The sequence below is a fragment of the Solanum verrucosum genome, unplaced genomic scaffold (assembly GCF_900185275.1).
Source record: "Solanum verrucosum unplaced genomic scaffold, falcon-dt-bn FXZP01000252.1, whole genome shotgun sequence".
NCBI classification, from domain to species: domain Eukaryota; kingdom Viridiplantae; phylum Streptophyta; class Magnoliopsida; order Solanales; family Solanaceae; genus Solanum; species Solanum verrucosum.
In genome coordinates, this window is record NW_026019988.1 from 878,099 (window position 1) to 902,570 (window position 24,472).

The 24,472-nt window shown below is 36.8% G+C and overlaps 1 protein-coding gene across 1 annotated transcript in view; it reads right to left on the bottom strand.

Moving 5' to 3' along the window:
- Positions 1 to 24,472, bottom strand: part of LOC125818674 (ABC transporter A family member 1) — a 28,875-nt gene that overhangs the window by 535 nt on the left and 3,868 nt on the right. The window contains exons 4-39 of the mRNA XM_049498185.1: positions 24,008 to 24,090; positions 22,377 to 22,593; positions 21,204 to 21,418; positions 21,029 to 21,089; positions 20,817 to 20,903; positions 20,153 to 20,385; positions 19,959 to 20,073; positions 19,784 to 19,873; positions 19,280 to 19,500; positions 19,074 to 19,186; positions 18,385 to 18,491; positions 18,067 to 18,129; positions 17,010 to 17,096; positions 16,435 to 16,533; positions 16,176 to 16,360; positions 15,888 to 15,942; positions 15,714 to 15,785; positions 14,783 to 15,490; positions 14,524 to 14,702; positions 10,452 to 10,662; positions 9,804 to 9,887; positions 8,992 to 9,033; positions 8,803 to 8,899; positions 7,011 to 7,138; positions 6,796 to 6,900; positions 5,773 to 5,919; positions 4,665 to 4,928; positions 4,126 to 4,261; positions 2,803 to 2,882; positions 2,512 to 2,619; positions 2,174 to 2,324; positions 1,216 to 1,352; positions 1,042 to 1,116; positions 655 to 958; positions 429 to 562; positions 29 to 87 (exon numbers count right to left, since the gene is read on the bottom strand). Coding sequence (XP_049354142.1) covers positions 29 to 87; positions 429 to 562; positions 655 to 958; positions 1,042 to 1,116; positions 1,216 to 1,352; positions 2,174 to 2,324; positions 2,512 to 2,619; positions 2,803 to 2,882; positions 4,126 to 4,261; positions 4,665 to 4,928; positions 5,773 to 5,919; positions 6,796 to 6,900; positions 7,011 to 7,138; positions 8,803 to 8,899; positions 8,992 to 9,033; positions 9,804 to 9,887; positions 10,452 to 10,662; positions 14,524 to 14,702; positions 14,783 to 15,490; positions 15,714 to 15,785; positions 15,888 to 15,942; positions 16,176 to 16,360; positions 16,435 to 16,533; positions 17,010 to 17,096; positions 18,067 to 18,129; positions 18,385 to 18,491; positions 19,074 to 19,186; positions 19,280 to 19,500; positions 19,784 to 19,873; positions 19,959 to 20,073; positions 20,153 to 20,385; positions 20,817 to 20,903; positions 21,029 to 21,089; positions 21,204 to 21,418; positions 22,377 to 22,593; positions 24,008 to 24,090 — 5,252 coding nt within the window. The remainder of the gene's footprint in view (positions 1 to 28; positions 88 to 428; positions 563 to 654; positions 959 to 1,041; positions 1,117 to 1,215; positions 1,353 to 2,173; positions 2,325 to 2,511; positions 2,620 to 2,802; positions 2,883 to 4,125; positions 4,262 to 4,664; positions 4,929 to 5,772; positions 5,920 to 6,795; positions 6,901 to 7,010; positions 7,139 to 8,802; positions 8,900 to 8,991; positions 9,034 to 9,803; positions 9,888 to 10,451; positions 10,663 to 14,523; positions 14,703 to 14,782; positions 15,491 to 15,713; positions 15,786 to 15,887; positions 15,943 to 16,175; positions 16,361 to 16,434; positions 16,534 to 17,009; positions 17,097 to 18,066; positions 18,130 to 18,384; positions 18,492 to 19,073; positions 19,187 to 19,279; positions 19,501 to 19,783; positions 19,874 to 19,958; positions 20,074 to 20,152; positions 20,386 to 20,816; positions 20,904 to 21,028; positions 21,090 to 21,203; positions 21,419 to 22,376; positions 22,594 to 24,007; positions 24,091 to 24,472) is intronic.

Here is a 24,472-nt window from a genome sequence, read left to right on the forward strand (position 1 = left end):
AAAGAACTAAGTATGAAGGAAACCGTACCTGTTCCTCTCTATGTATCCGAAAACATCAGCGAGTGATAGACCTTCTCCACAAGGGAGCTGAAACAATTTTAAGAACTCATCAGTTGCTGAAGACGATGACCACATGTTAAAAGTTATGAAATAGTTGTCTGCAGTGACGGAGCCATTATGCTGAGGGGTGTCATTGGAAGATTACATTGTTTGGCTAGGTTAAATACTATCAGTTGATTCCCCTTATGTCTACTTTTTTATATTTTGACACCCCTCAATAAAATTTCTGGCTCTTGCCACTTGTTGTCTACACACTCTTGGTTAGAAAAGAACGGTTTTGTATGGATGGTGAAAAGTATCATGTTATATATCAACCTAACGAGGAGTTACGGATAAAAAGAGCTACGTCATGTTCAAATGGAAATTACCTGATACTTGACACTCAATCCATTGCAACCTTGAAATGTGGCATCAGGAAATGAAGACTGAATGAATGAATGGATTTTGGTAAACTTCTCCTTAGCCAACCACCACTCACAGAATATCGGCAACGGGAGTCCACCTGGCATGATTTGTAAAAGAGAGGCAAGCAAATAATAAATTATTACTCACATAAGATGCACTTAAACAACTTAAGGAAATAGGTTGACGTACCATCACGAGCCAACTGCTCTGACAACTGGTCACCGAAAATCTTACAAGAGTCTTCAGTTGCAGATACTAATGCTTTCACTCTTTCTTCATTGCCAAACCACTGTCCAACAGCCATGATCATTTCCTTTGATAAGCTTATTTCTGCCGCCGATGCGTCTCCTGAGACTATAGAGTTAGTACCTCCAATGCAAACTTCAATGTCATTTAGTATACTCCTAGAGTGAGGACGAATATCGAATAGCTTTTCTTGAATTATTAAGCAGAGATTTTCCAGATCCATAGAGCTGACTTCAACTGGTTTAACCTGAAGATAAAGATACAGAAGAACGTACAGTTACAGATAATGATGTTAAAAAATGAGTGCTGAAAAACAACGGTCACAAGTACCTCTAGTTCAAGATGATTCCCGAAGCGCGTTTTCAAGTGCTGAGAGCTACCAAGGCACCTCAACCTGCCTCCAACCTTGTAATGCATAAAGAATAAGAGGGGAAAAAATCATTGAATTAGGCCTTTGGAACATGAATATAATATATAGACAATGTAAGCACACTGGTTAGATACCATTATCCCAATCCTTGTGCACAGGGCTTGAGCCTCATTCATGCTGTGAGTAGTTAAAATTACAGCTGTCTTTCCTCGTCTAGTTGACAAACGAGATATAACTTCCCACATGAAACGTTTGGCAATAGGATCCATACCTGGAAAAATTGACAATAGAAATCAAGATTTTGTAATAGAAGCATCTAGACAAAGTTGAGCGAAGATGTGAACGGAAAATAGATTGCCTCGGACTGGGATTTTCCAAAAGTTGTTAGATTCAGCATTCCACTTTGAATGTGTGCATTTTTGGTACATCCAAACATGAGAATGCAAAAATGTAGAAGAAAAACTGATTGTCTAGTACAGGGATATGCAATCATCTGTTGACTGATAGAATTTCGGATGTATTTTACATATATATATATATATATATATATATATATATATATACCTACACACTCGCGCGGACATACATATAGGGATGCTTGATAAGAGGTTTATCATTGAATTCATCATTCAATTGAAGGAATCTTCCTCAGTATGTGAGATTTCAAAATACTTAAAAGGCTCTTTAATTGTGTAAACATATGTAAATGTGTGAACATTACAAATTTATCTATATTGCAGTAAAATGCCCGTATTTAGTAATGCAAAGATATTAATCCCTCTATTTCACTTTATGTGACTCTTTCCTTTTTAGTCGGTCACAAAAATAATGACATTTTTCTATATTTAGCAACAATTTAACTTTAAAATACATTTTTTACTCTTAATGTGATGATTTATAGGCTATAGCTACACGAATATCTATGGCTTATCTTAGACCACATTCTTGAACTCCGTGCCCAGTTACACACCTTAACATAGATTGGGACAGAAGGAGTATTAAGTTTGATTTGGAGTCCAGAGCATGAAACGAGATCCCAAAAGGGAAAAGAAATACAAACATAAGGAGAACAGTTTAGAGGTGACTAATGACCTGTGGATGGCTCATCAAGAATGACGATAGGAGGATCTCCAATCATTGCAATTGCAACTGATAACTTGCGCTTGTTTCCTCCGCTCAAGGCAAAAGATGGTTTATTTGCATGCTTCATCAGGTCAAACTCGAGCATCTTTTGCATAACAACCTGTCAAGATCTACAAGAGTTAAAAACCATTTGATGGTCAACAAAGACAACTTCAGCTAACAGACATAAGAAGATATTCACGAGAAGATTATTTTTTGACTAATTTGCAGTCATGAAAGTTTAGCTAAATTATGATAGCATCAAATTCGAGTACACTTTTGGACATATGAAATCAAGAGCGACATACATCTTCCAGATCATACTCTGGTACTCCTTTAATTCTTGCGTAGAGCTCAAGATGTTCTTGGACAGTCAGAAATTCTAGTAAAGCGTCAAACTGAGGACAATATCCAATCTGCACGGAGAAGACATAGAAAGTTTATTAGCTATAGATAGTATATTAGCTATAGATCTAACATTTTTGAGAATGTCCTAGATCCAGCTGTGTTAGTCTTTTTCTTTTAATTCATTTTTTTGATAACTAATCTTTGATAGCAAAATGGAACTGACTTCATTATACAAGAAGAAGGATACGTACATGTCTACGAGCAACCTTGGGATCTGCACGTATATCTTTACCAAAAATGAATGCCGTTCCATCACTAGGGTATTCTTCTCCTGCAATAGTAAATTTAAGTGAATATTTGACCCAACGTTGGTTGATTTTTCAAAAGAAATGAAGAAAAGTAGAAGCACAGTAGGATGTAAGCACAATATTTGCAGGTAGGAACAAAATAAGTAGTTTAAAACACAGACATAACTAGTTAGAATGAAATATCCTTCATGTTTTGTTTTAGTAAAAACATGAAAGTTTAAAAAGAAGCATAATTAAAGTACCTGAGGAACTTTAAGAAATTTAAACCAACCAATTACCAAGAGAAACAGATTGTCAATAGCCAGGCTGTTTTCCAGCAATTGATGATATAAATATAAAGTGGTTTTGTAGAGTGTAGACTTTCTCTATTATCACAAAAATGCATATACTCACAGCTGGGCACAAGACCACACAGAATAACATTATGTAAGAGAGACGACAATCCAAAATCATCGATGGTCTCTTGAGGGGGTTATTCATTGGGACTTTAGATTCAGAAGGAACCTGCATGATTGGGAGATTGAAGAATCACATAATCCGATTCAGTTTTTGTATGGGCTAGCCACTCCTAACAATTTAATGGATGTATGGAGCTGGCGAGAGAGTGGAAATGGATTATTCACCGTTAGCTCTTTCTATAAGAGGTTACTAGTGAGAGAGGAAGGTACTTTCCCCCATGACTCTATTTGGATTCCTAGAGTTTCGAGGAAGGTGTGTTTCTTTGTATGGTTGGCAGCTGTGCGATTTTAACACCGGAAAATCTGGGAAAGAGGAGGATCACCTACGTTAGTTGGTGCTTTATGTGTAAGAGTGCAGGTGAAAATATAGATCATCTCCTATTGCACCGCAAGGTGGCTAATCGTTTATGGTGGGTGATCCTCAATTTGTTTAGGATGCAATGGGTGATGCCGGGCACAGTGAAGGAGGCTTTGCAAGACTCATAGGAGAGGGAAGAGAAGCTCAAGGGTATGGAGTGTTTTCCCCTATCGCAATCATGTGGGTCACTTGGAAAGAGAGAAATAGGAGGGCTTTCGAAGGCGTGGAGCAAGATTTTGTAAAGTTATAGAGTAGTGCTTCGTCTCTAGTTTTGTTTTGGTGTACTTATAAGGTTCCTATTTGTATAGATGATTGGGTCTCTTTTGTTGAGAACCACATGTTAATGTAGGTTCTCTTCTTTTGGTATACAGCTTGTATACAGGTTTTATTCCCCATTTGTTAATAAAATTATTTAACATATAAAATAAAATGCTGCAGAACAGATTGTACCAGATAGCATTGACAGTGTTGTTGTCTTTCCTGCTCCATTAGTTCCTAAGAACCCAAAACACTCTCCTTCTTGGACAGAGAAAGTCAGTGAATGGACAGCAGCTTTTGGAACTTGGGACTTCCCTCCGGGATAGACCTGAAAAAGTTGCATACATAATTGAACATAATTAACACTCATTTTTATTTTTTTTATAACCCTGGTGTCAAGGTCCGCTTTCACACCTCGGCTAATTCCACGGGATACCTGCCCACCTCCCACTAGCAACAGATACCAGGTTACTCTGTCCACTAAGGATGTTCAGGCTAGAACAGATGTGAAGAAATCACCTAGTATTCTTCTTTCATCTCTACGGTGATTTGAATTAGAGACATCATGGTTCTCAACCCACTTCATTGACCACTAGGCCACACCCTTGGGTATAAGTGAACAGAATTAACACTCAAATATTTTTAATGTTTTGATAAAAGCACACAAATATTTTGATCTACAGGAAAGAGATTTTCTTTTTGAGATGGAACAGGAAAGAGAAAATTCATACCTTCCGAAGATTACGGAGGTGGATAACTGCATTATCAGTTGAGCCAGACAAAACTCTGTCTCTCTCTGCTTTAACATCTATGTCCTCGTCGAGTTCAGAAGCAACATCCCCTGAGGATGGTCTCAGAAGAGGTTCCGAAAACCCAAAGGAATTAGCACGCCTAGATTTTCCCAAGCTTTTCCACCACTCATGAATTTTGGAAAGATTTCTTTTTTGTTGAGGCAGGAATTCAAGCCCCAGTGTTATAAGGAAATACACAATGGCCTGCATTGATGGATTATCCAAAATCAAAAAGTTTTCTTAAAACCTAAGAGATCTTAGCAAAGGCTATAAATGAGGTGGCATACAGAAAGAAGGAAGAAAATCACAAGAGGGAAGATGAATAACAAAGACACGACGGGAAGTAGTAATGCTAAGAGAAAAACAATTGTTCCTTACAATACATAATACATGTGAATGTGTAAATCACAAAACTTGCATCAACTGATCAAAGACTACAAAAGACCAAGAAGAAATATGACTACCAAATGATCGTGCAAAATTTGTGGTCAGCCAATGAATTATTCCATTGTCAGCATGTACAAGCTCAGAGTAGTAGTGATAAAGTAGTCCATGAAGATGGTGGAAATGATTGGCTGTACAGAGTAGCCTTTTTTTCTTTTTTTATGTGGTGATAACTAAATCCCCAAGGACCAGTAGCACAGGGTTCCAAATTCGATGAATAATGGGTCTGTCCTTCTTCCCGTCTCCAAAATATCATGCTTTTGTCAGCTGGGTTCGAACTCGCAAACATCAAGGTAACTATTTATGTCAGAAGAGGTAGAAAATGCACCTAATCTTAGCATATTTAAGCATAAATGATACAATCTGGTGGAGATGAATGTCACTTGTTTTCAACAAATGAATTGTGTCTCTTTCCATCACACAAGGAGAGAACAGAGGGGATAACTTAAACAAAATCTCTACCAGAAGATATAGCACACATGAACTTTTTTCTTAAGAAGTAGCTACGAGATGATCAAAGCTGAAATAAGATAAACTTCTTCCAAAGAAAAATAAATGATCAAGCTTCAATAAAGTTATTAGAGTCAGCAGACCAGATGACTACCTCAGCAGCCAAGTATGATAAGGAAGCACCAGTCACATTCCAGTCAAGTATGTTATCTCTAGATCCATTCTTCATCCCTTGTCTTAAAAGCGCCAATGAAGCTAATCCATCAGCAAAGCAAAATCCCGGTGACAGTCTAAAGAAGTTCTGAAAAGATTGTCCCTCGTTAGTAGGATCACATATGCTACTGAATACAAGAAGAGACATCACTTAACTGTAATTAGATAATGAGTCTCTTGAAACGAAACGATATCTTGGCAATCCAACTAAAGTATTTCATTTGTTATTTCCATTGGTGATAGCATACTTTAGAGTGGTGTAAATAGGAAGTCTTTTTATCAAGAAAGGGCAGGATGATAGACAAAATGCACAAGTTCTCAAGATCATCTAGTTTCACGAGTATTTTTTGGTACATTGATTAGTACTGGGTTTAAATGTTCCATCTTTTCGTTTATCTAGCTTTTCTTCTCCTTCCAGATAATCGATTTAGGACTAGTAAAATACTCGCTCAATGTTCAGTTGTCACCAGAGTAGTCATTCCATGATCTTACTGCTATCTAGGGAAAGCTTCCACGTGACTAATAAAGTAAAGCTTGTAGAGAAAAATTGATTTCAATATTTCAAACTTTGGCATCAGAAGGTTTAAAGGGAGCTTTCGAACAATGGTAAAGTTGTTTCTGGGTGACCAATAGGATATGGATTCTGGTCGTGGAATCAGCTACTGATGCTTGTGTCAAGGTAGGCTGCCTACATCCCCCTTGGGGTGCCGGCCTCCCTAGACCCTGTGTGATATCAGGATGCTTCATGCACCAGGCTGTCCTTTTTTAAATCAAAGGGTACAAAGATTTACGAGCTAGAAATCCTACTATCTGCAGTAGCAGTAGCTCAATGCATGGAAAATGACAATTATTAAATAATTTACAAAAAAAACAATCTAAAGGATGCCCTTAAATTCTAAAGCTAAAACCATACACATAACAAAATATAGTAATTCAGAAAAAGAAATATTTTAGGTCTTCCAACCTTGAGAAGAGAATTTAAGTGTGTTGTAGAATTTATATATCCCATTATGAAGGACATAACCATAAGAATGAGGCCAGTGAAAACTTGAATGAGAAGGATGACATTCTGCATGTAAAAACAATATTAGGATCAGCAAAAAAAAAAAAATTCCGATTGGTATCATGATAAAAAATATTCAACAGCTCAAATCTTCAGATATCCTGCATAGCATATACCTGAGCCATGCTGTGCTCGGAGAAGAAGAATGTGAGGCAGTATGTTGATGAAGCAATTGCTAGTCCATATTCAAGAAACAACAGAATTGTTGGGATGAGAGAATCCTTTCCAATAAATTGATCAAGACCTACAGAAACAGTTCTTTTTAAGATTTTGGATAGTGAAAATCGGATTTAAGAAAGAAGGTAATTATGAACAAACAAAAATAATACAACTTAATGTGGTATTGAACAGAGAAAAAACACCAATGTCATAAAGTGGATAGAACTAATGAGATATACTAAAGAATGTCCCATATAAGTGATGACCTTCCTCGACAAGGAGGTTTAATCAAGGATAGGAAAAAGAAACATATGATCTATATAACATAACAACAACATACCCAGTGTAATCCCACATGTGGGGTCTGGGGAGGGTGGTGTGTACGCAGCGCCTTATCCCTACCTTGTGAAGGTAGAAAGGTTGTTTCCGACAGACACTCGGCTTGAGTAAACATATCAAAAATCAAGTATGTGAAGCAAATATAATTGCGAAGAAGTCATGCTGAAAACAACTAAGAAGAGAACCAAGTAGCAACAACAAATGATATGATAATTGAAGCAAAGGAAACAACAGGTACTGATCAGAGAACTAGACAAAATTCGACTACCTACTAACCTTCTATCCTAATCCTCGACCTCCATATCTTTCTATCTAGAGTCATCTCCTCGGTAAGCTGCAAAGGTGTGCAATGTCCTGTCTAATAACCTCTCCCCAAGACTTCTTCGGCCTACCTCTACCTCTGCTGATAACCAGTGATTCGTATAATATATGCTAGAAAATGAACCTTGGATCTAGCTCAACCCAAAAACTAGCTCATGAGGTGAGGATATCCAAAGCCTATATAAGATGACAACAAACCATACCATCAACAAATGTAGGACTCTAACACCGACCTGCAAGCCCACGATTGAACATGGCTTCATAACTTGCAGTCTAACTCAACCCCCAAAAATAGCTCTACAAGGAGACAATAGACCATACCCTCAACCAATGTGGGACTCTAACAATCGTTTCTGTCATCACAGATCGAACCAGCCAAAGTAGCGCAGTTTAGATACGATGGAGTAACTATGGGTTTTATCTCAATCTCATGTGAGAGATCGAGTAACTTGGGAATAGTACTGTGAAATGACAAAGATGCTGCTGAAGGAATTATAAGACAGACTAGTAAAAGAACTATTTAAGGACAAATGGTAGAGGAGAGTGAATCGAAGTAACAAAATCCTTACTCTTCAAACCAACGAAGGATATGAAAGAGGATATTAATTAACTGAAGACATATGTATCCAGAATCACAAAGTTAGAAAGAAATCGAGATCCACAACAATGCATCACAACTATGGATCCAACTTTTCTATTTTTTCTTTCATCAAATATGATCTACTACTATTATTTATTACTTGATCAAAACCTGGGATAAACCTGTTAATTAGACCCGTCAGGTATTTCAAATTTTCAACTGAGGTCTTTAATCTAAAAATGATATCTCATAAATGAAATGGCTCTTTGAAATGTTTTCTCAGTGAATGGTAGGAGAAATCTGAAACTTCTCCACAAGAATCTCATAAAAAAATGCAATCTACAACAGAAATAGTACAATCTATGAAGAGAATAGTAACAATTTAAGCAAAGTGAAGCTTTTGCAAAATTCTATTTTGAACTTTAAGACCTAAATGAAATATTCTTGACAATCAATCATTTAAAGTGAACTCCTTTTTGTATAGACAGATGGGTCAGACTGCAGCATACCAAATATCCAAAAGAGAACTAACGCGAATGATGAAGGAAATAAGAAGCTGATGAAATCCCATATATATGTGGAAGCCCAATATGAGAGTATGGACACCTGCAGAATTTGGGAGCATGAAAGCATCATTGAGAAAGCAATTCTTAAAATGAAGGATAGACTAAGACATGTCAAAGAGAGAGCTACTATACCCCACTGATTAGCTGTTGATGCTTAGCTTTCACTTCACGTTCCTACAGAAAAAAAATAAAATGAATACGATTGGTTTCCAGCCAACAGAGTGGTTATACTTGACAACTCAAACAAATTGCAGAAATCACTCCTCCAAGGATGAAATAAAATCCAGAACAAATGAACACGCCAATTATGGATGAGTACCATTGTTATGTCTTTTTTCTTATGTGTGAGAAACGTTAGAATATCAAGAGAAAATGAGTTCAGATCACACGTCTAGAATCATTGTACTTTAAAAGGGGCATCCTGTGCACTAATCTCCCACTATTCACGGGGTCCGAGAAAGGTCCAGACCACAAATGCAGCCTTACCCTGCATTTTTGCGAGTGGCTGTTTCCAGTTCAAACCCGTTACACCAAGGGTCCCCTATCATTATACTTGAATAAAGAAACTAATATAAAATATTCTACTGGATACCTTAAGATGCTCTCTATTTAATCATAGAAAAACTTACTTTCTTAATATAGAGACTGATTATTTCCTAGCCTAATACTCCTATACAAGGAGCACCTTTTGAACATTATTGTTTTAATAAGGCAGCACCTCTAATTACTTCATAAAAGATTCTCTTCTCCGAATCCCTCCCAATTCAAAGAGGAAGGTATATTCACACCCAGACTTTCCAGCAACACTACTTACAATTATTTGATACTGAGCTCTTTTAATTTTCAATCAATCAAAGTTAGATCCACCCGGTGGGATCAAGAACACCGATAAATATCATTTCTTAAATGCAATACAATTTTCTAGGAGAAAAGAGTAAATTTACCTTGACAATCGCCACCGCGAATGAGGCAGGAATAAAAGAAAAGGCTATAGTGATTACAACTGCAGCAGAAAAGGCGTCGAGATCCTAAAACACAAATGAAGGATACAAGATAACCATATAAGAAACAAATTCAGAATTACATCATTGACTGATGTATTATAAAGCAATAGTGTCAATAAAATATTGGGCAATGCAAATTGACAACTTGTTATTTCACCAAACTATTTATGGTTAAAAAGAGTATGTGTCGGTGGTAAAAGACTAGCTTCACACATTAGTAATCTGCACAAGATTCGAGTACAGAATCTAGGTATAGTAAAAGATATAGTCACAAAACTTCCAGAAATCAAAATGAACTGTTAGATAAGACATGTTATAGATGATGTTTTACTAGTTACATATAGCACATGTAACTTAAACCCGTGAAACAACCTGCAACACCATCAAACCCAAGATTTACTTTGACAGATTATCATGTTAAATTTTATTTACAGGAATAATGTATCGCCCAGCAAGCATGACTTCACCATTGCTCGTTCTTTGAGAAATAGTCAGTAAAAGAATATTGCAGCGGAAACAATTAACCAACAGATTGCGTAGATTAGAATGCTACAATTTCTTCAATGATAAGATGATAGCAAATCATACATGATGTTGCTGATGCTGGCTTGCCGTCTGCGGCAAAGGGTGGTTACGAGTGTGAATTGTCATATTTTCATTTTGTGTAGCTAGCCTGAGTATTGCTGAATTCATCAAATTGATAAATGTAGGAGCAGAATGCTGGCAAGTACTGTTGTATAGAACAGTGTACCCAAGGCTCCCATCACCACTCTGATTATCCATGACTATCGCTCCATACCTGCAATAGAATATGCGTGAAACTGATTTAATGAAGGAAAATCTAATTCATTTGGCAGACCTATTAAGCTAAATAAATAACCACTGCAGGCAAATCAGGAAGAAGTAGAATGTATAATATGAACATCATATTCAATCGGAATTTGATGAGATTTCATTTACTTGCATTTGAAATAGTCTAAAGACAACAGGAGGTTTCTGACCATAAAAGATGCCAGGGTAGTACAGAATATCTTGTCAAAGCGACTTGTGTTATTGTAATTCATCTTCACAATAAAATAATCCAACCACCATTATGTGTTATTGATACATGCATTACATTTCATGAGTTGGCACATTTACGCGTGTTAGGCATACTTGTTGTAAGCACATTTACATGTGTTAGGCATAGAAGTCACATGCCTAATTGCTTGCAACAGTAGGGGTTGGCCTTCTGGGTCGAGCTCCTCGCACGGGGTTTGCCTAGTGCGGTTTGCGAGTTATTGCATAGGAGCGGGATTTACCCGGTGCGCACCCAAAGGGTAGCGGTTGTGGGTTCCCTTGTCATAAAAAAGAAGTCATGCCTAACATGTTGTAAGCATATTTATGCTTGTTAAGCAAAAAAAAGAAGTCTTAAATTCCATGTGTGTAAGGGTGTTAGATAGTACACTTTATCCCCATTCCCTCATTTATATAAACCTCGACCACTCCACCTATTGTCGTAAGGTTTTAATTGGATACTCGCAATATTTCGCATGGTGTTAGAGACAAACCCATCCAAATTCTTGTTAATCCAATCTTGGGCCCCCATGTTATATTATATATACACGCCAATGTCTAAAACTTAGCATACAAAGGGTGTTCAGTATCTCACATTGATTAAGGGAATGGACCGGTGTCTCCTAATATGATCTTGGACAATCCTCACCTCATGAGCTAACTTTGAAGTTGAGCTATGCCCAAAGTCCATTTTCTTAACAATATTCACCAAGGAAAACTATTATTATATCTCCTTTTCTCACGTGTGAAAACATAATAATTCATGTTTTAATTTTAATAATTGTAATTGAATGGAAGATGTTGTCTTCTTCCAGTAGGTGAACAGTGAATAAATACAATACATAAGGTGCTAACTAAGGAAAGAAATAAAGAGTGATTCCTACAGATCTGCAATGATCCCTATAAATCTGCTGCCTATATATAGCTATGTATATTACTAAGATTAAGTCTATATACATTCTATAACAATAATAATGTACTGTCTCTAATAGATTAAGCAGCTTCTAGATTTGGTGATCACACACTTCAACCAATGTGAGACACTCCCATTCTATCAACCAATGTGGGACACACAAACACGCACATTCAGGATTGGATATATGGAGCATAAATAACATAACAAGGGGTTCCAACATTCGGAAAGACAACAACAAAAAGGAGGACGGGAATGGATCTCTAAGACCACATTAGGAAAAAATAGACATTTGGCTTAACTCAACCACAGAACATAGAGCAAATGGTGAGGATTTACAAAGACTTATAAGGAGACAATAGACCATTGCTGCAATAAATGTGTGACACTGTTACACCCCCCACCCTCCACAAGCTTAGACTAGACATCGACTGGGAATAACACGGGGATACAACATTAGAACACACAATAACAGGGATGAGCTATAGATACTTTTCCTTTTGGAGCACTAGTAAAATACTAACCTGTGAGAAATATAGGAAAAAAATATTATTGAATTGTTGTTTTGTCTACATTATTACTGTTAAATTAGGTCTTGGGCCTAACTCACACCCCAAAAGCTAGCTCAAAGGGAGGAGGATTGCCCAAGCCTTATAAGAAGTCCACCCATCTCATTAACCACCGATGTGGGACTTTTGTCATTCTTTAACACCCCACCTCACGCCCAGTGCTTAGCATCTGGTGCGTGGGCAATTTTGATTTTGGGGGTCCCAACATCGGGTGAGACGGGCCCTGCTTTGATACCATGTTAAATTAGGTCTTGAGCCTAACTCACACCCCAAAAGTTAGCTCAAAGGGAAGAGGATTGCCCAAGCCTTATAAGGAGTCCACCCATCTCATTAACCACCGATGTGGGACTTTTGTCATTCTTTAACAATTACGTTGAGATCCTATTTATAGACACTAGAATACAATCTTTTACCAAGTAGGATACTATTTACTATTTCTATTCCTATTTGTATTTCTATTCATATTTGTATTCCTATTTCTATTCTAATAGGCTTATATAAACCTATTCCTATTCTAATAGAATTGTATAAACCTATTCCTATTCTAAAACTCCCCCTCAAGCTCCCCCTCAACGTGCTCAATCTTCTCATGAAATACTGAATTTGATGCATAATGCCGATAAAATACAGAGTGATAAAATTACAGTGTTGAACTTCCCAAACTAAACTTGCAAAGACTGTTTCAGTTACACAATCGACATACAAGGCTACTAAACCCCCTGAGCAACAAAGTGCTCAAAATCTAGTATAAAGTATATGGATTATGTTGGAATCAATAGATGAGTCGATAATAAACAAGAAAGTCACCGAAAAATTGGTCCGAACATGCTCATACGCCGGAGTATTAGATTTGATGGCTGAAAGTGGTCATAATCTAAAAAATAAAATTATATAGGTAGGGTCGGAATGATGTCACGACCCAACTAGAAAATAGAAATTATATAGAATAGTTTGAATTGATGGATCGACCCCATTGAAAAAGAGAAATAATATGGGTAGGGTCAGAATGATGGCACGACCCTACTGAAAAAGAAAAATTATACGGGTAGGATTGGAATGATGGCACAACCCTACGCAAATCAGATTTGAGGAGTCACCGAAAAGATGAATGGAACTATGCAAATCAAATCTGAGTCGTCACTAAAAAAGACACATGATGCTATGCAACTCAGTTATGAGAAAATAGTTTGAAAAAAAATCCACGGTACTACACAAATTAAATATGAAAAGTAATTTGGAGAGATGCACGGTGCTACGCAAATCAGATATGCAAAAAATATAGTCAAGGATGGCACGGTGCTACACTAATTAAATATGAAAAAGTAGTCCCTAGAATGATGGCACGGTGTTGTGCTACACAAACCAGATATGAAAAAGTAGTTACCAGAAAGATCGCACGGAGCTACACAAATTAAATATGAAAAAGTAGTCACAGAAATGATGGCACGGTGCTACACAAATTAAATATGAAAAAGTAGTCACCTGAATGATGGCACGGTGCTACACAAATTAAATATAAGAAAATAGTCACCAGAATGATGGGACGATGCTACACAAATTAGATAATGAGAAAATAGTCACCAGAAAGATACACGGTGACCTAACTTTTGCTAACATAATCATTGGCTGGACGGGCGGCATATATGGATAATAGCCGCCCGCCAGTAGTGGAAGCTCTTTGATTGTTTACCAAGATCGTAGAGGCTCTGATACCATGTGAGAAATATAAGGGAAGAATATTATTGAATTGTTGTTTTTTCTACATTATTACATTGAGATCCTATTTACATACTAGAATACAATCCTTTACCAAGTAGGATACTATTTACTATTTGTATTCCTATTCCTATTCTAATAGGCTTGTATAAACCTATTCCTATTCTAATAGGATTGTATAAACCCATTCCTATTCTAACACAACAACAACATACCCAATGTAATCCTACAAGTGGAGTCTGGAGAAGGTAAGATGTACGTAGACTTACCCCTACCTTTGTGGGGCAAAGAGATTGTTTCCAATAGACCCTTGGCTCAAAAGCGAAGCTATTCGGGGAAGGGTTGCAAGAAGAAAAAAAATGACAGCAATTGTTTGAAGCTGAAGATGACTTTCAGAGTAACTCACCTTGACTGATAAGATTCATTGAAGCTAGACATCAGATATTCACTCATTGAAAGTAGAACAGGGCCCAAAGTTGATCCTGCTGCTTCTATGGCGTCGTTCAATGCCTTGGTAGAATCAGGAAACCTGTATGTTGTCTCTTGATACTTTTGGATCCAGCCTCCATGGACATGGTTGGCAACCTGCACAGTCAAAGCATTGATGAAGAACCTTTAAGTATGATTAGAAAGAGTAAACATGCGGCCGTAAATAGTAATCAGACCTCCTTTGCTATAGGAAAGGTGAGGTCAAAAGGAATTGGACCACCTCCACCACCACCACTCAATAAAGGATTAAAGTACGAGGTTGTGAAGAAGACCGGCTGCTGATCGGGATGTGGCTTAAGCTTAAGAAACAGCAGACCAAGAAACAAAAAGAAGGCAGGAATTAACAGCTGGAATACAATTGTTTTCTGATCTCTTTGGGCTGATTTCACTCTCTTAATAAGTAGGGCTCTCGAGTGTTTCCAGAAAGTAGACCTTGACAGTATACAACAGCAACAGCACTGCATTGTCACAAGCCTAATGACACTTGAAACTGCAGTCCATATTAGATTACAAGCTGAACCAATTAAGGTCACCATAAACCAAATGACTCCAAAATAGTTTCCACACAATTTGGAAGGGAAGAATGTCTTCGGAGCATTAGTTTGGCACACTTTTAAATCAACGGAATCACATAAATTTGGATCCGCTTTCTCTTCAAGGAGCTCTGCTTGATCGAAGTCACCACCAGCAACCCTCAGAAACACTTCCTCCAGAGTTGTGACAGATATGCCATAACTCTCAATGCCAAGATTGTCTACCTCTGTATAGTCTGTTGTTTCAAATCCAGGGTTGAATCTTCTCATGCAGCGCTCTATTTCCCGAAACATGCTCTCAAAGGAGGATGAGGATGCTAGGGGAAGCTTGAAGGAAACCTCTGCTGCAACCTAAAATAGTAGAAAGTTTTTACTGTTTGGCACGAGTAACAAAAATTTCTTGTCGAAAGAAAGTTTTTCTTTTCCTCATCTTTTTTATGTGATTGAGCTCAATATGCAAGTAGGCATCCTAAATTAAACTCCATAGTCAAAACACATCAATACGGAAGCTATTATAGAATGAGAAAGAAGGGCAAAGGAAGGGAAAAATTAAATATTGAAGAAAGAGAAGTACTTCGCTCACGCATGTGGCAGAAGGTACATGGCGGTAAACAATATCAGCAGCTACTGAGGCACCTGGTGCAGTCTGCAGAAAATAGCGATACCACCAAGAATCTTAGAAATGATTATTTTGAGATATAAAGGCCCCAACATTTAAGAATCGTTAACCTAGCTAAGATGAGCATACCTTAACCAGAGTAAGAGTGTAACCAACCCCATACTGATGTTTCAAGAAGATTGAACTGTCAAGAAAATGAAAACTTGAGTAAATAAATTTCACAAAGGACATTAAATTATAAAAGCAGCATTAACTCATGGCTACAGCGAAGGCCAAGTAGTCTCAAGATGGTCACTCCTCGTAAGGGTAGCAGAGTACACCTTTCCTAGCGCCATGTGTTCTATAAGATTATAACCCCAAGTGAAGCAAAAAAAAATTCCAAAATAAACTGAAGTTCTCAGTCGCAAAGAGAAACACCTTCCACAGCACTTTAGAGAACCATTGGCCATGATAGCAATCCGATCTCCTAGCACATCAGCTTCATCCATGGAATGTGTTGTAAGTAATATGATTCTTCCCTTCTTTTTTCTTTTAATCAGCTGCCAAGTTAACCGCATAGAGTATGGATCCATTCCACTTGTTGGTTCATCGAGAATAATAACCTAAGAAGTAGACTAAAATTTTCAGGAAGTTTCAAGGCACAATCAATGAACAAAATTGTTTAACCTGTACTAACCTTACTGTTCCCTATAAGAGCTATCCCAAGGGACAACTTCCTTTTCATACCTCCAGAAAGAGCTTTAACAACAGTATTAAGCTTGTCTGCCAATCCAACCTAATCAAACATAAAGAACAAACATCCCGACCACGATCAGCTTATTAAGCACAGAAGGATGAGTTCTGAATTAAGCCATGGAAGAAACTATTTAACAAGCAGGACCACCAAGGGGAAAGGAGAGAAGCTATATTTGTCATAATTGTCAAGAAACAGGGCTCATGCAATCAATAATTACTCATCCTATGTGAAGTCTCTATGCAGGAAAGTCATTTATATTGCATAAACTAAACAAAAGAAACTTTAGATTTTAACTACTTATTATACAACATAGGACCTTTTCAGCCTTTTTAGTTTCCAAAAGTATCTAGTGCTCTATCAATCAGTTTAAAGTCCACTAGTTCATCTTGCTAGAAAAAAGGTGACACCAGATATTTTGTACAGGAAGATAATTTAATCTACATTCAAGATTTTAGAAGATATAGCACCGTAATCCATTTATCGGCTATCTCAAGAGTGCTCAGGGAAAAACTCACCTCATCAACCATTTCAGTCACAGCCTTTTCCTTAGAATCTTCAGAAACGCCCTTTAAATCAGCCAATATTTCCAAATGTTCCTTCACCTGGGAAAAATCATTTAACCACGATACAGTCATGAATAGGGGACTGTATACACTCGCAACTAAAAGCATAGAGCACATGAACCTCTAAAAAGAAAAATATGAAACAAAAAATAGAAACATAGCAGAGGAATGGACCATGCAACAGAAGAGTTTCGGCGATGTCCCAAAACATCATCATGCAGCGAAAACTTGATAGAAATATCATCATTATGTAGAAGAACTTATTTACTCCACTTGTGGGATTACACTGGGTATGTTGTTGTTGTAGTAGTAATAGTAGTAGAACTACTAGGATCACCGGAAGTGTTCAAAAATCTTTGGTTCTATACTGGTTTTTAATTGATATTTCAGGTGTGATCTAGAAGTGTTATCTATTTGCAGTGTTCAGAAGAGAAAATAAAACTTTTCAGGAATAGAGGGCAAATTTATTGAGGTAGATATGTCTTTGTTACAAAAATTAATCAAAGATAACCAAATAGATGTCCCTAATTCCACAGAAACTTCATAATGATAGACTGCCAACTAGTTGAGATAAAGCTTTAGTTGTTGATAGTCTTTTAGTTACAGCTAAAGACTTGTATGTTAGTGTATATATAAGTGTGAGAGTTATTAAACTCCATTTACCTTTAAAGAAATTATTTAAGAACATTGGTATTAGATGATCTCGAATATAGCAGAATAGATATAGAGGATTTCATACCGGCGACCTCAACTAGCTTGGGATTAAGGTTTAGTTAATTGATTGACAGTTAGATTTTCAATAGAAAAATAAGGAACACCTCTAGATGATACCGCCTCAATGTAAATGCAGGCAATTAGAAGCACATGAAGCACAAAATGAAGTGAATACTTCTAGATTCAGAATTAACACAGTCAACTAGACATTTATGTGGATAATAAGATAATTGAAATCCTCACAAAGAGGGAAGTATCAATAGCATCTCCCACGGCATTCAAATAATTTGCTTACTGTTAATTCAGGGAAAAGAATATCATACTGAGGGCAGACTCCCAAACTCATCCGTATTTCATCCTGTTAAAGCAACAAAACTAAGTTACATAACCAAAGCATCTGAAGTTCTGAACAAAAGAGACTCAAAATGAACAATAAAAGAATAGCAACCACCACGATAAATTTCATTGAGCTAAGTGATCCACTAAACAAGTTCTTCATTTGGGTTTAATGAACAGGCACAAAAAGACGCGCACACATATTCCTAGTGGCTCATATGAACATTTCAAGGCTCTAAATCTTGTCAAAATATGAGGATCTCAATGTGCGATTTACCATGTCAGTTAAGATGTTCTTCCCCAACACCAGAGCATCTCCCGAAGTAGGAGAAATGAGACCAACAAGCATGGCTATTGTACTGCTTTTACCAGCCCCGTTGTGTCCTTCAAAATAAAGAAGTTATTTTTAATCAACAAAATCAAGAGAAATAAATGAGATAAAGTAGGCAAGAAAAACAAAAAAGAAATTCAAGAGAACAAGTAAAAGGTATTTTTCCTTGAAAGAATTGTGAAATGAAATGCCCACATTCTGACAAAGTCAGACGAAAGATTTCACAGGCCATTTCATGATCTTTTTTTTTTTTTGATTAAGTAATAAATTTCATTAAAGAAGGGCGAAAACGCACCTGTATATAAGTATAGCAAAAATAAGACCATACAAAAGTACATGGCTTTCTACTAATGACATCATTGCGCGATCTTACAAACCAAGAGAAAAAAGGGACATAACATTCAGAAGTTCATTCCAGTTGTACCATTCTAATAGATATTGCTGTGTCGCATAATAAGGAAATTAAAAGATAAAGCAAATTTTGTACACGTTAAACTAATCATTGGTCCTCCAAAACTTGTTCTCAACCCTCATTTGTCTTTGAGGACTATTGTCCAGCTTGTTGTAGGTAAGAATTAGAGATTAATGATCCAGTGAAGCCACATAAAATGGCAGAGACAACCAAACATGGATACCTAAAAGTGCCAGAATCTGATTCTCGTATAAAGTCAGTTGTAAGGAATTAACAGCACAACAGTTTCCCCTGTTTGTAGCATACACCTTTCGTAGGTTCCTGATCTGAATACATCTGGAAATATTGTGAAGTACCACTGTAAGACAAAGAAACACCTATTCCATTATATGCACTAAAATCTTAGAAATTCACATGACACAAATTTACCTGCCATCCGATTCTTGCTGCTTCATCTCCAAGCTCATTGATTCTAAAGTTGGTCCTGATACATCTTTTATAAAATCAGTACTACATGTTTCATCATAATTCTCAGTGAATTTGACTTCTGAGGTGGATGCATAATTATTTCTGGTTTTTTTCTGCCTCCCAAAGCACTTCTGAATCAAGGAATGCAATGGATAACAAAATCCTTTCTCCTTTTGGAGGACCTGATTGGATAAGTAAAACTTCTCAAACTCATCCTAAATGATACCATTATATCAGCTTTTATAGAATAATCCAAAAGAATAAAATAGGTAAACCAACAGGAACCTAAAATTAGCAAGCTGTAATGGCCTTTTTAAATTTTAAAAAAAGAAGATGTTTTAAGAAAACAAAAAAGGTAAAACTAGCAACTACAGTGAGTTGGAGAACTTATGGGAAATAAAGGGAGAGGAAAGTAGAATCGAGAAGATTTTAAAAAAAATATTTAACCGAGTCCAGAAGAGTTACCTTGTCAAGATACAGACCAACTGCAAAGTACAACAGACTGTCAAGTAACATCATCAGGAGAGAGACCAAAAAGCACACTCCTGAAGATTCCTGTAGTATTAATATAAGTAAACAAGGCAGTGATGTGCAGGAAATGAATAAGAAAAGAAGATAGAAAAAAACTGAAAGAACATACCCGCCACATGTTACTCCACCGGAGTCCAACATGAGCACGCTCATAGTCAGCAAAATTGATGGATCCTAATGCAAAGGCCGTAGGTGAAAGGAAAGAAGCAATCACTTTCACTATCCTACATGAGAAATAAACAAGGAGTTTTATGCACTGCAGATATCGCTACAACTACGAAATCACATGGAATGAAGACTAACATGGAGACTGTTTCGTCGTAGACAGTATAATAGGGAAAGAATGCCCCAAGGAAAGTAAGGGTCCCGACAGCTACCGCGGTTTTTGCTCTCGTGAAGAACGTGGAAATCATAAATGAGAGCATTATTCCACTGAGGCCAAAGGTAAAGAAGTACACGAACACCAACGTCTTATCACTGTATTGAAACAGGGTACTCATGGTGCATACTGTAAGTAGCCCAGAAGAAAGAGCAAACTGCCAAAGAAACAGAATATTAAACACGTACAGATGACTTATGTCATGAAAGATCAATATACCAAACAATAATGATAAGCAGTATAACTCAGACATGACGTGGTTCATGACAGGGGTTTTGGAAAAAAAACATCAGATGCTAAAATCAGACGGGAGAAAAAAAATTGTAGTGATTCAATTTATTTATCTCCAAGGAGCTAATTCGTTTATTTTCATTTGTTAGCAAAAGATTAAGAAGTAAATACTACACTCATAGTGTCATACAACAGAAGAAAGCTTCTCAACAAAGTCATACAAAATGAGAAAGCTTCTCCCTTTCTTTCTTACTTTTCCACCTCTTCTGGTTTGGGTGTCGTCTGTGAACACCCGCAATTATGTTTTTCTTATGTTGGGGGAATTAGTCTTTAGGGAGACAAACGTTGCATTTTTACCTGAATAGCATATGTTATAAACCAAGAGAGATGGAATATTTCGTCTTTCAAACCCATCATGTATAGGCCCTCTTTTATCTTGAGCTCCTACAGATCAAAGATACCAAAAATAAATACTATGAAAATTCTTCCACAACTGCGATCAAGTTAGAAAGTGAAGAACATGTTTTCGGGAGGAAAAACAAAGCAATTCTTTTTCAGATATGCTATACCTTTTCTAAGACAGAATAACTTATTAGACGAGAAATCGGATAAAGAAACCCCAGCAAGTACCTACAAACCAATATATCAAAGCATGAGATAGAATAATAAAAGCACAGGAAAACATACATAAGTGGAGAAAGTTAATATGAACTCAAGAAGAAGAGAAATATAGAATTCACATACAGCACTCCCATGACTTTCTTGACAATGGACTGGAATTCGTCATCAGTATATTCATGAGTTGGAAATGGAGCAAGTCTTATGTCTGAAGGACTGTACTGAGTCCATGGTATCTTGAGCTGGGCATCTGAATCAAGAGAGTGGCTAGGCAACCTTTGTAAGTTCGTCATAGTTGCTTGAGCAGCATATATTATGAATGAGTCTATGACTTGTTGGAGCTGTGAAAAGAAAAAAAGGAAAAATATTTATGCACGTGGTCAATCTCACATCAGCCTATCAATTTAGTGAACATGTATATCACATTTTGCAGACACCAAATTCCTACTTCACAAAGATGGTGCCCCTGTCATCAAAGTTTTTTCTCCTTTTGATCTTGTCCTAATGTATGATGCAAAGTTACCCCCTGAATACTTGGCCATCATACCACAGATTAAAAACATCCTCCATATCAACGCCTTCATACTATCTTACAGTCCATGCATATGAAACTCACTTCAAAATTAGTAAGCTAGAGTACCATATAAGTAGCTTGCACTAAAAATGAGACAACTCATCCAACTACCTTAACCAATTCATATAGCTCCTCTAACCTAGTAATCTTAATCAAGTTCATACTTGTGCAGTCGGACGATTCTAACTATGATAACTATGTAAGGACGGACCATAAGGAAATACAGAAAGAGAGATATTGAGAATCTCAAGAAACCTGTACTATATGTGGCTATTGGGGTGGAGATGAAATCCTAAGCTACAACCTGCCAATTGATTTTGAGACCTTTAGCAACTTTTAAGGCACATAATTGTACCGGGATATGCAAAGTAGAAAATATAAGTCTACGGTCATATTTAACTCTGTTTCTCCACTTCATCCAAAAGATTAAGCAGCCAAAGAGGATAATTATGACAAGTTTTAGATCTTAATGCAGGCAACATATATCTTGTTCAATTAATCTTTTCTGCCAACTTGTGAGATATTTACTAATTTATTTTTGAGCTATTTACTAATTTATTATGTCTTCAATACAACACCCTCTAGACATGGATTGGGTACTTCACTTAAAAAATTTAAGCCAAATATTCCATGGGACTAACAATAAAATGTGAACATAAATAAATTAGAACGACTAACATAACCATTGAATCCGAAAGGTAGCAGAGAGGTTAACAAACTCTTACTGTTAAGAACCCACTGAGGCCATATTGCAAAATTGGTATGGTGTTGACGCCTAATGCCAAATCATTCAGAAATGGACCATTTGTGTCCATTATGGTTTTAACATCAGGAAATCCTGAGAAAGCCCATGTATGGTTTAGGCGTATGCTATAATCGAATAACTGAGGACCTTGCTCATGAAATACTACTGCTCCTTTAATTTTAGGGTTTGTACGGTTCCTACAAAAAAGCAAGAAAAAGGAAAGATAACTTGGCATCTATCCTTCAGTCTAATATGAAAGTATAACATGGATATACCATAAGGAAAGGCACATGAAACCGCCCAAAGCAAATATTTTCCATCAGACAGTACGTATCAAGAACTTAAATTTCACAAATATAGCAACAAGTAAAACAACATTCAGCAAGATAGTAAAATGAAAACATAGTAGTTATGTAAACATAAAGTTCTTGTCTCTTTTTAGTTTATTTTTTTGATAGGTATGTAAGGATAAAGTATAGATACACATATATTAAATGAAGAGATAATATAACATTCTTAAAAATCCTTCTGCTATGTACCTCAAATTATAAACTACCAATATAAATTTTCAGAACGTAATTTGAAGAAAGTCGAGCAGGTATGTTAACTTCAAAGTTCAAAGAATAAACCTTTTTATGTTCAAACACGGTGAAAATTCAGAGAACATTTCATGCAACAATGGCATACTATAAACTGTATCATCTATATGACTTCTTTAAGACATCCAACCTCAGCTATTATATCATAACATCCAAACCGTAAGGTGGCGTCGGGTCTAGGAGAGTGGTCCAGGAAACAATGGGTGATACCAGGTACAGTATGAGCCCCATTGCACGGTTGGGCATTTACAAGCAGGAAAGAGAAGACCACGGCCATGGGAGGTTGCCCCTTTATCCCTTATGTGGGTAGTATGGAAGGAGAAACTGGAGAGTGTTACAAGGAATTGAATATGACTTTGCATCCAATGGTGTGGCCTACTTGTCAATGAAGTTGGTTGAGAATCATGTGGTCTCAGCTTCAAATCCTAGCGGAGGCAAAAACACTATGTGATCTCTCCCTATATGTCCAAACCTTGGTGGACAGAGTTATCCTATACATGTGCAGGTGGGCGATAGCAGGTACCCGGTGGAATTAGTCGAGGTGCGAGCAAGCTGGCTCAGGCACGACGGTTATAAAAAAATGACTTCGTACATTTAAGGAATAGCCTTAAATAGCCTCACGTCTAATTTCTTTTTGGGGAAAGATCTAAGATTCGGGTTTTTGTAAAAAAAAATACGTTGATGAAGGTTTCCTAACTTATTTTTGTGTCCGGCTTGTACAAGGGAGCTTTTCAAAACAGTAACAAAATCATCTACCTTATTAAAAACAATCATGTAGCCTTGCGTCTAATTTCTTTTCGGAGAATCCACAAGATCTAAGACTGGGTTTTTTTGTAAAGAAAAATACTTTGATGAAGGTTTCCCAACCTCTTTTGGTGTCCAGCATGTATAGGGAGCTTTTCGAACAGTAATAAAATTATCTACCTTATTAAAAAACAATCATCACAACCAACTTCCAAGCCATATCCTCATATATTGGGTATACCAAAATAAAGTCGAAAAGATAACTCACTTATTTTGGTCATACGTAGCATAAAGATCTGAACGTAGATATGTTTCAAGTTCTTCTTCATCTTCGTAAACTTTGGTAACTAGCTGCAAAAGAATAAATACTAAGCATCATCTGAAACAAAATCTAGAAGACATTCACCAAACTAAGAGACAGCCAGACTAGCTGAGTTCATCATAACATGCTTGTATTTACAAAATGTTGATCAGTATCAGTTCTTTATCCCAGTCTAGCAGTATCTGTCACTCTTAGATACAAGTGCATTCATCATAGCAATGGTGCCCTTTACAATAGCGAATGAAATTAACCTCGTTCCCACCAGCCAAAATAAAACAATGAAATTGACCTGAGTAAGATTTCAAAATAATGGTAAAGTATATTATATATCAAATTCTTTGGAAAGCAAGGCATTGGAACCATTGACTTACAATGGAACACCCTTTTTTTTATAACCGAGAAATCCGCGAG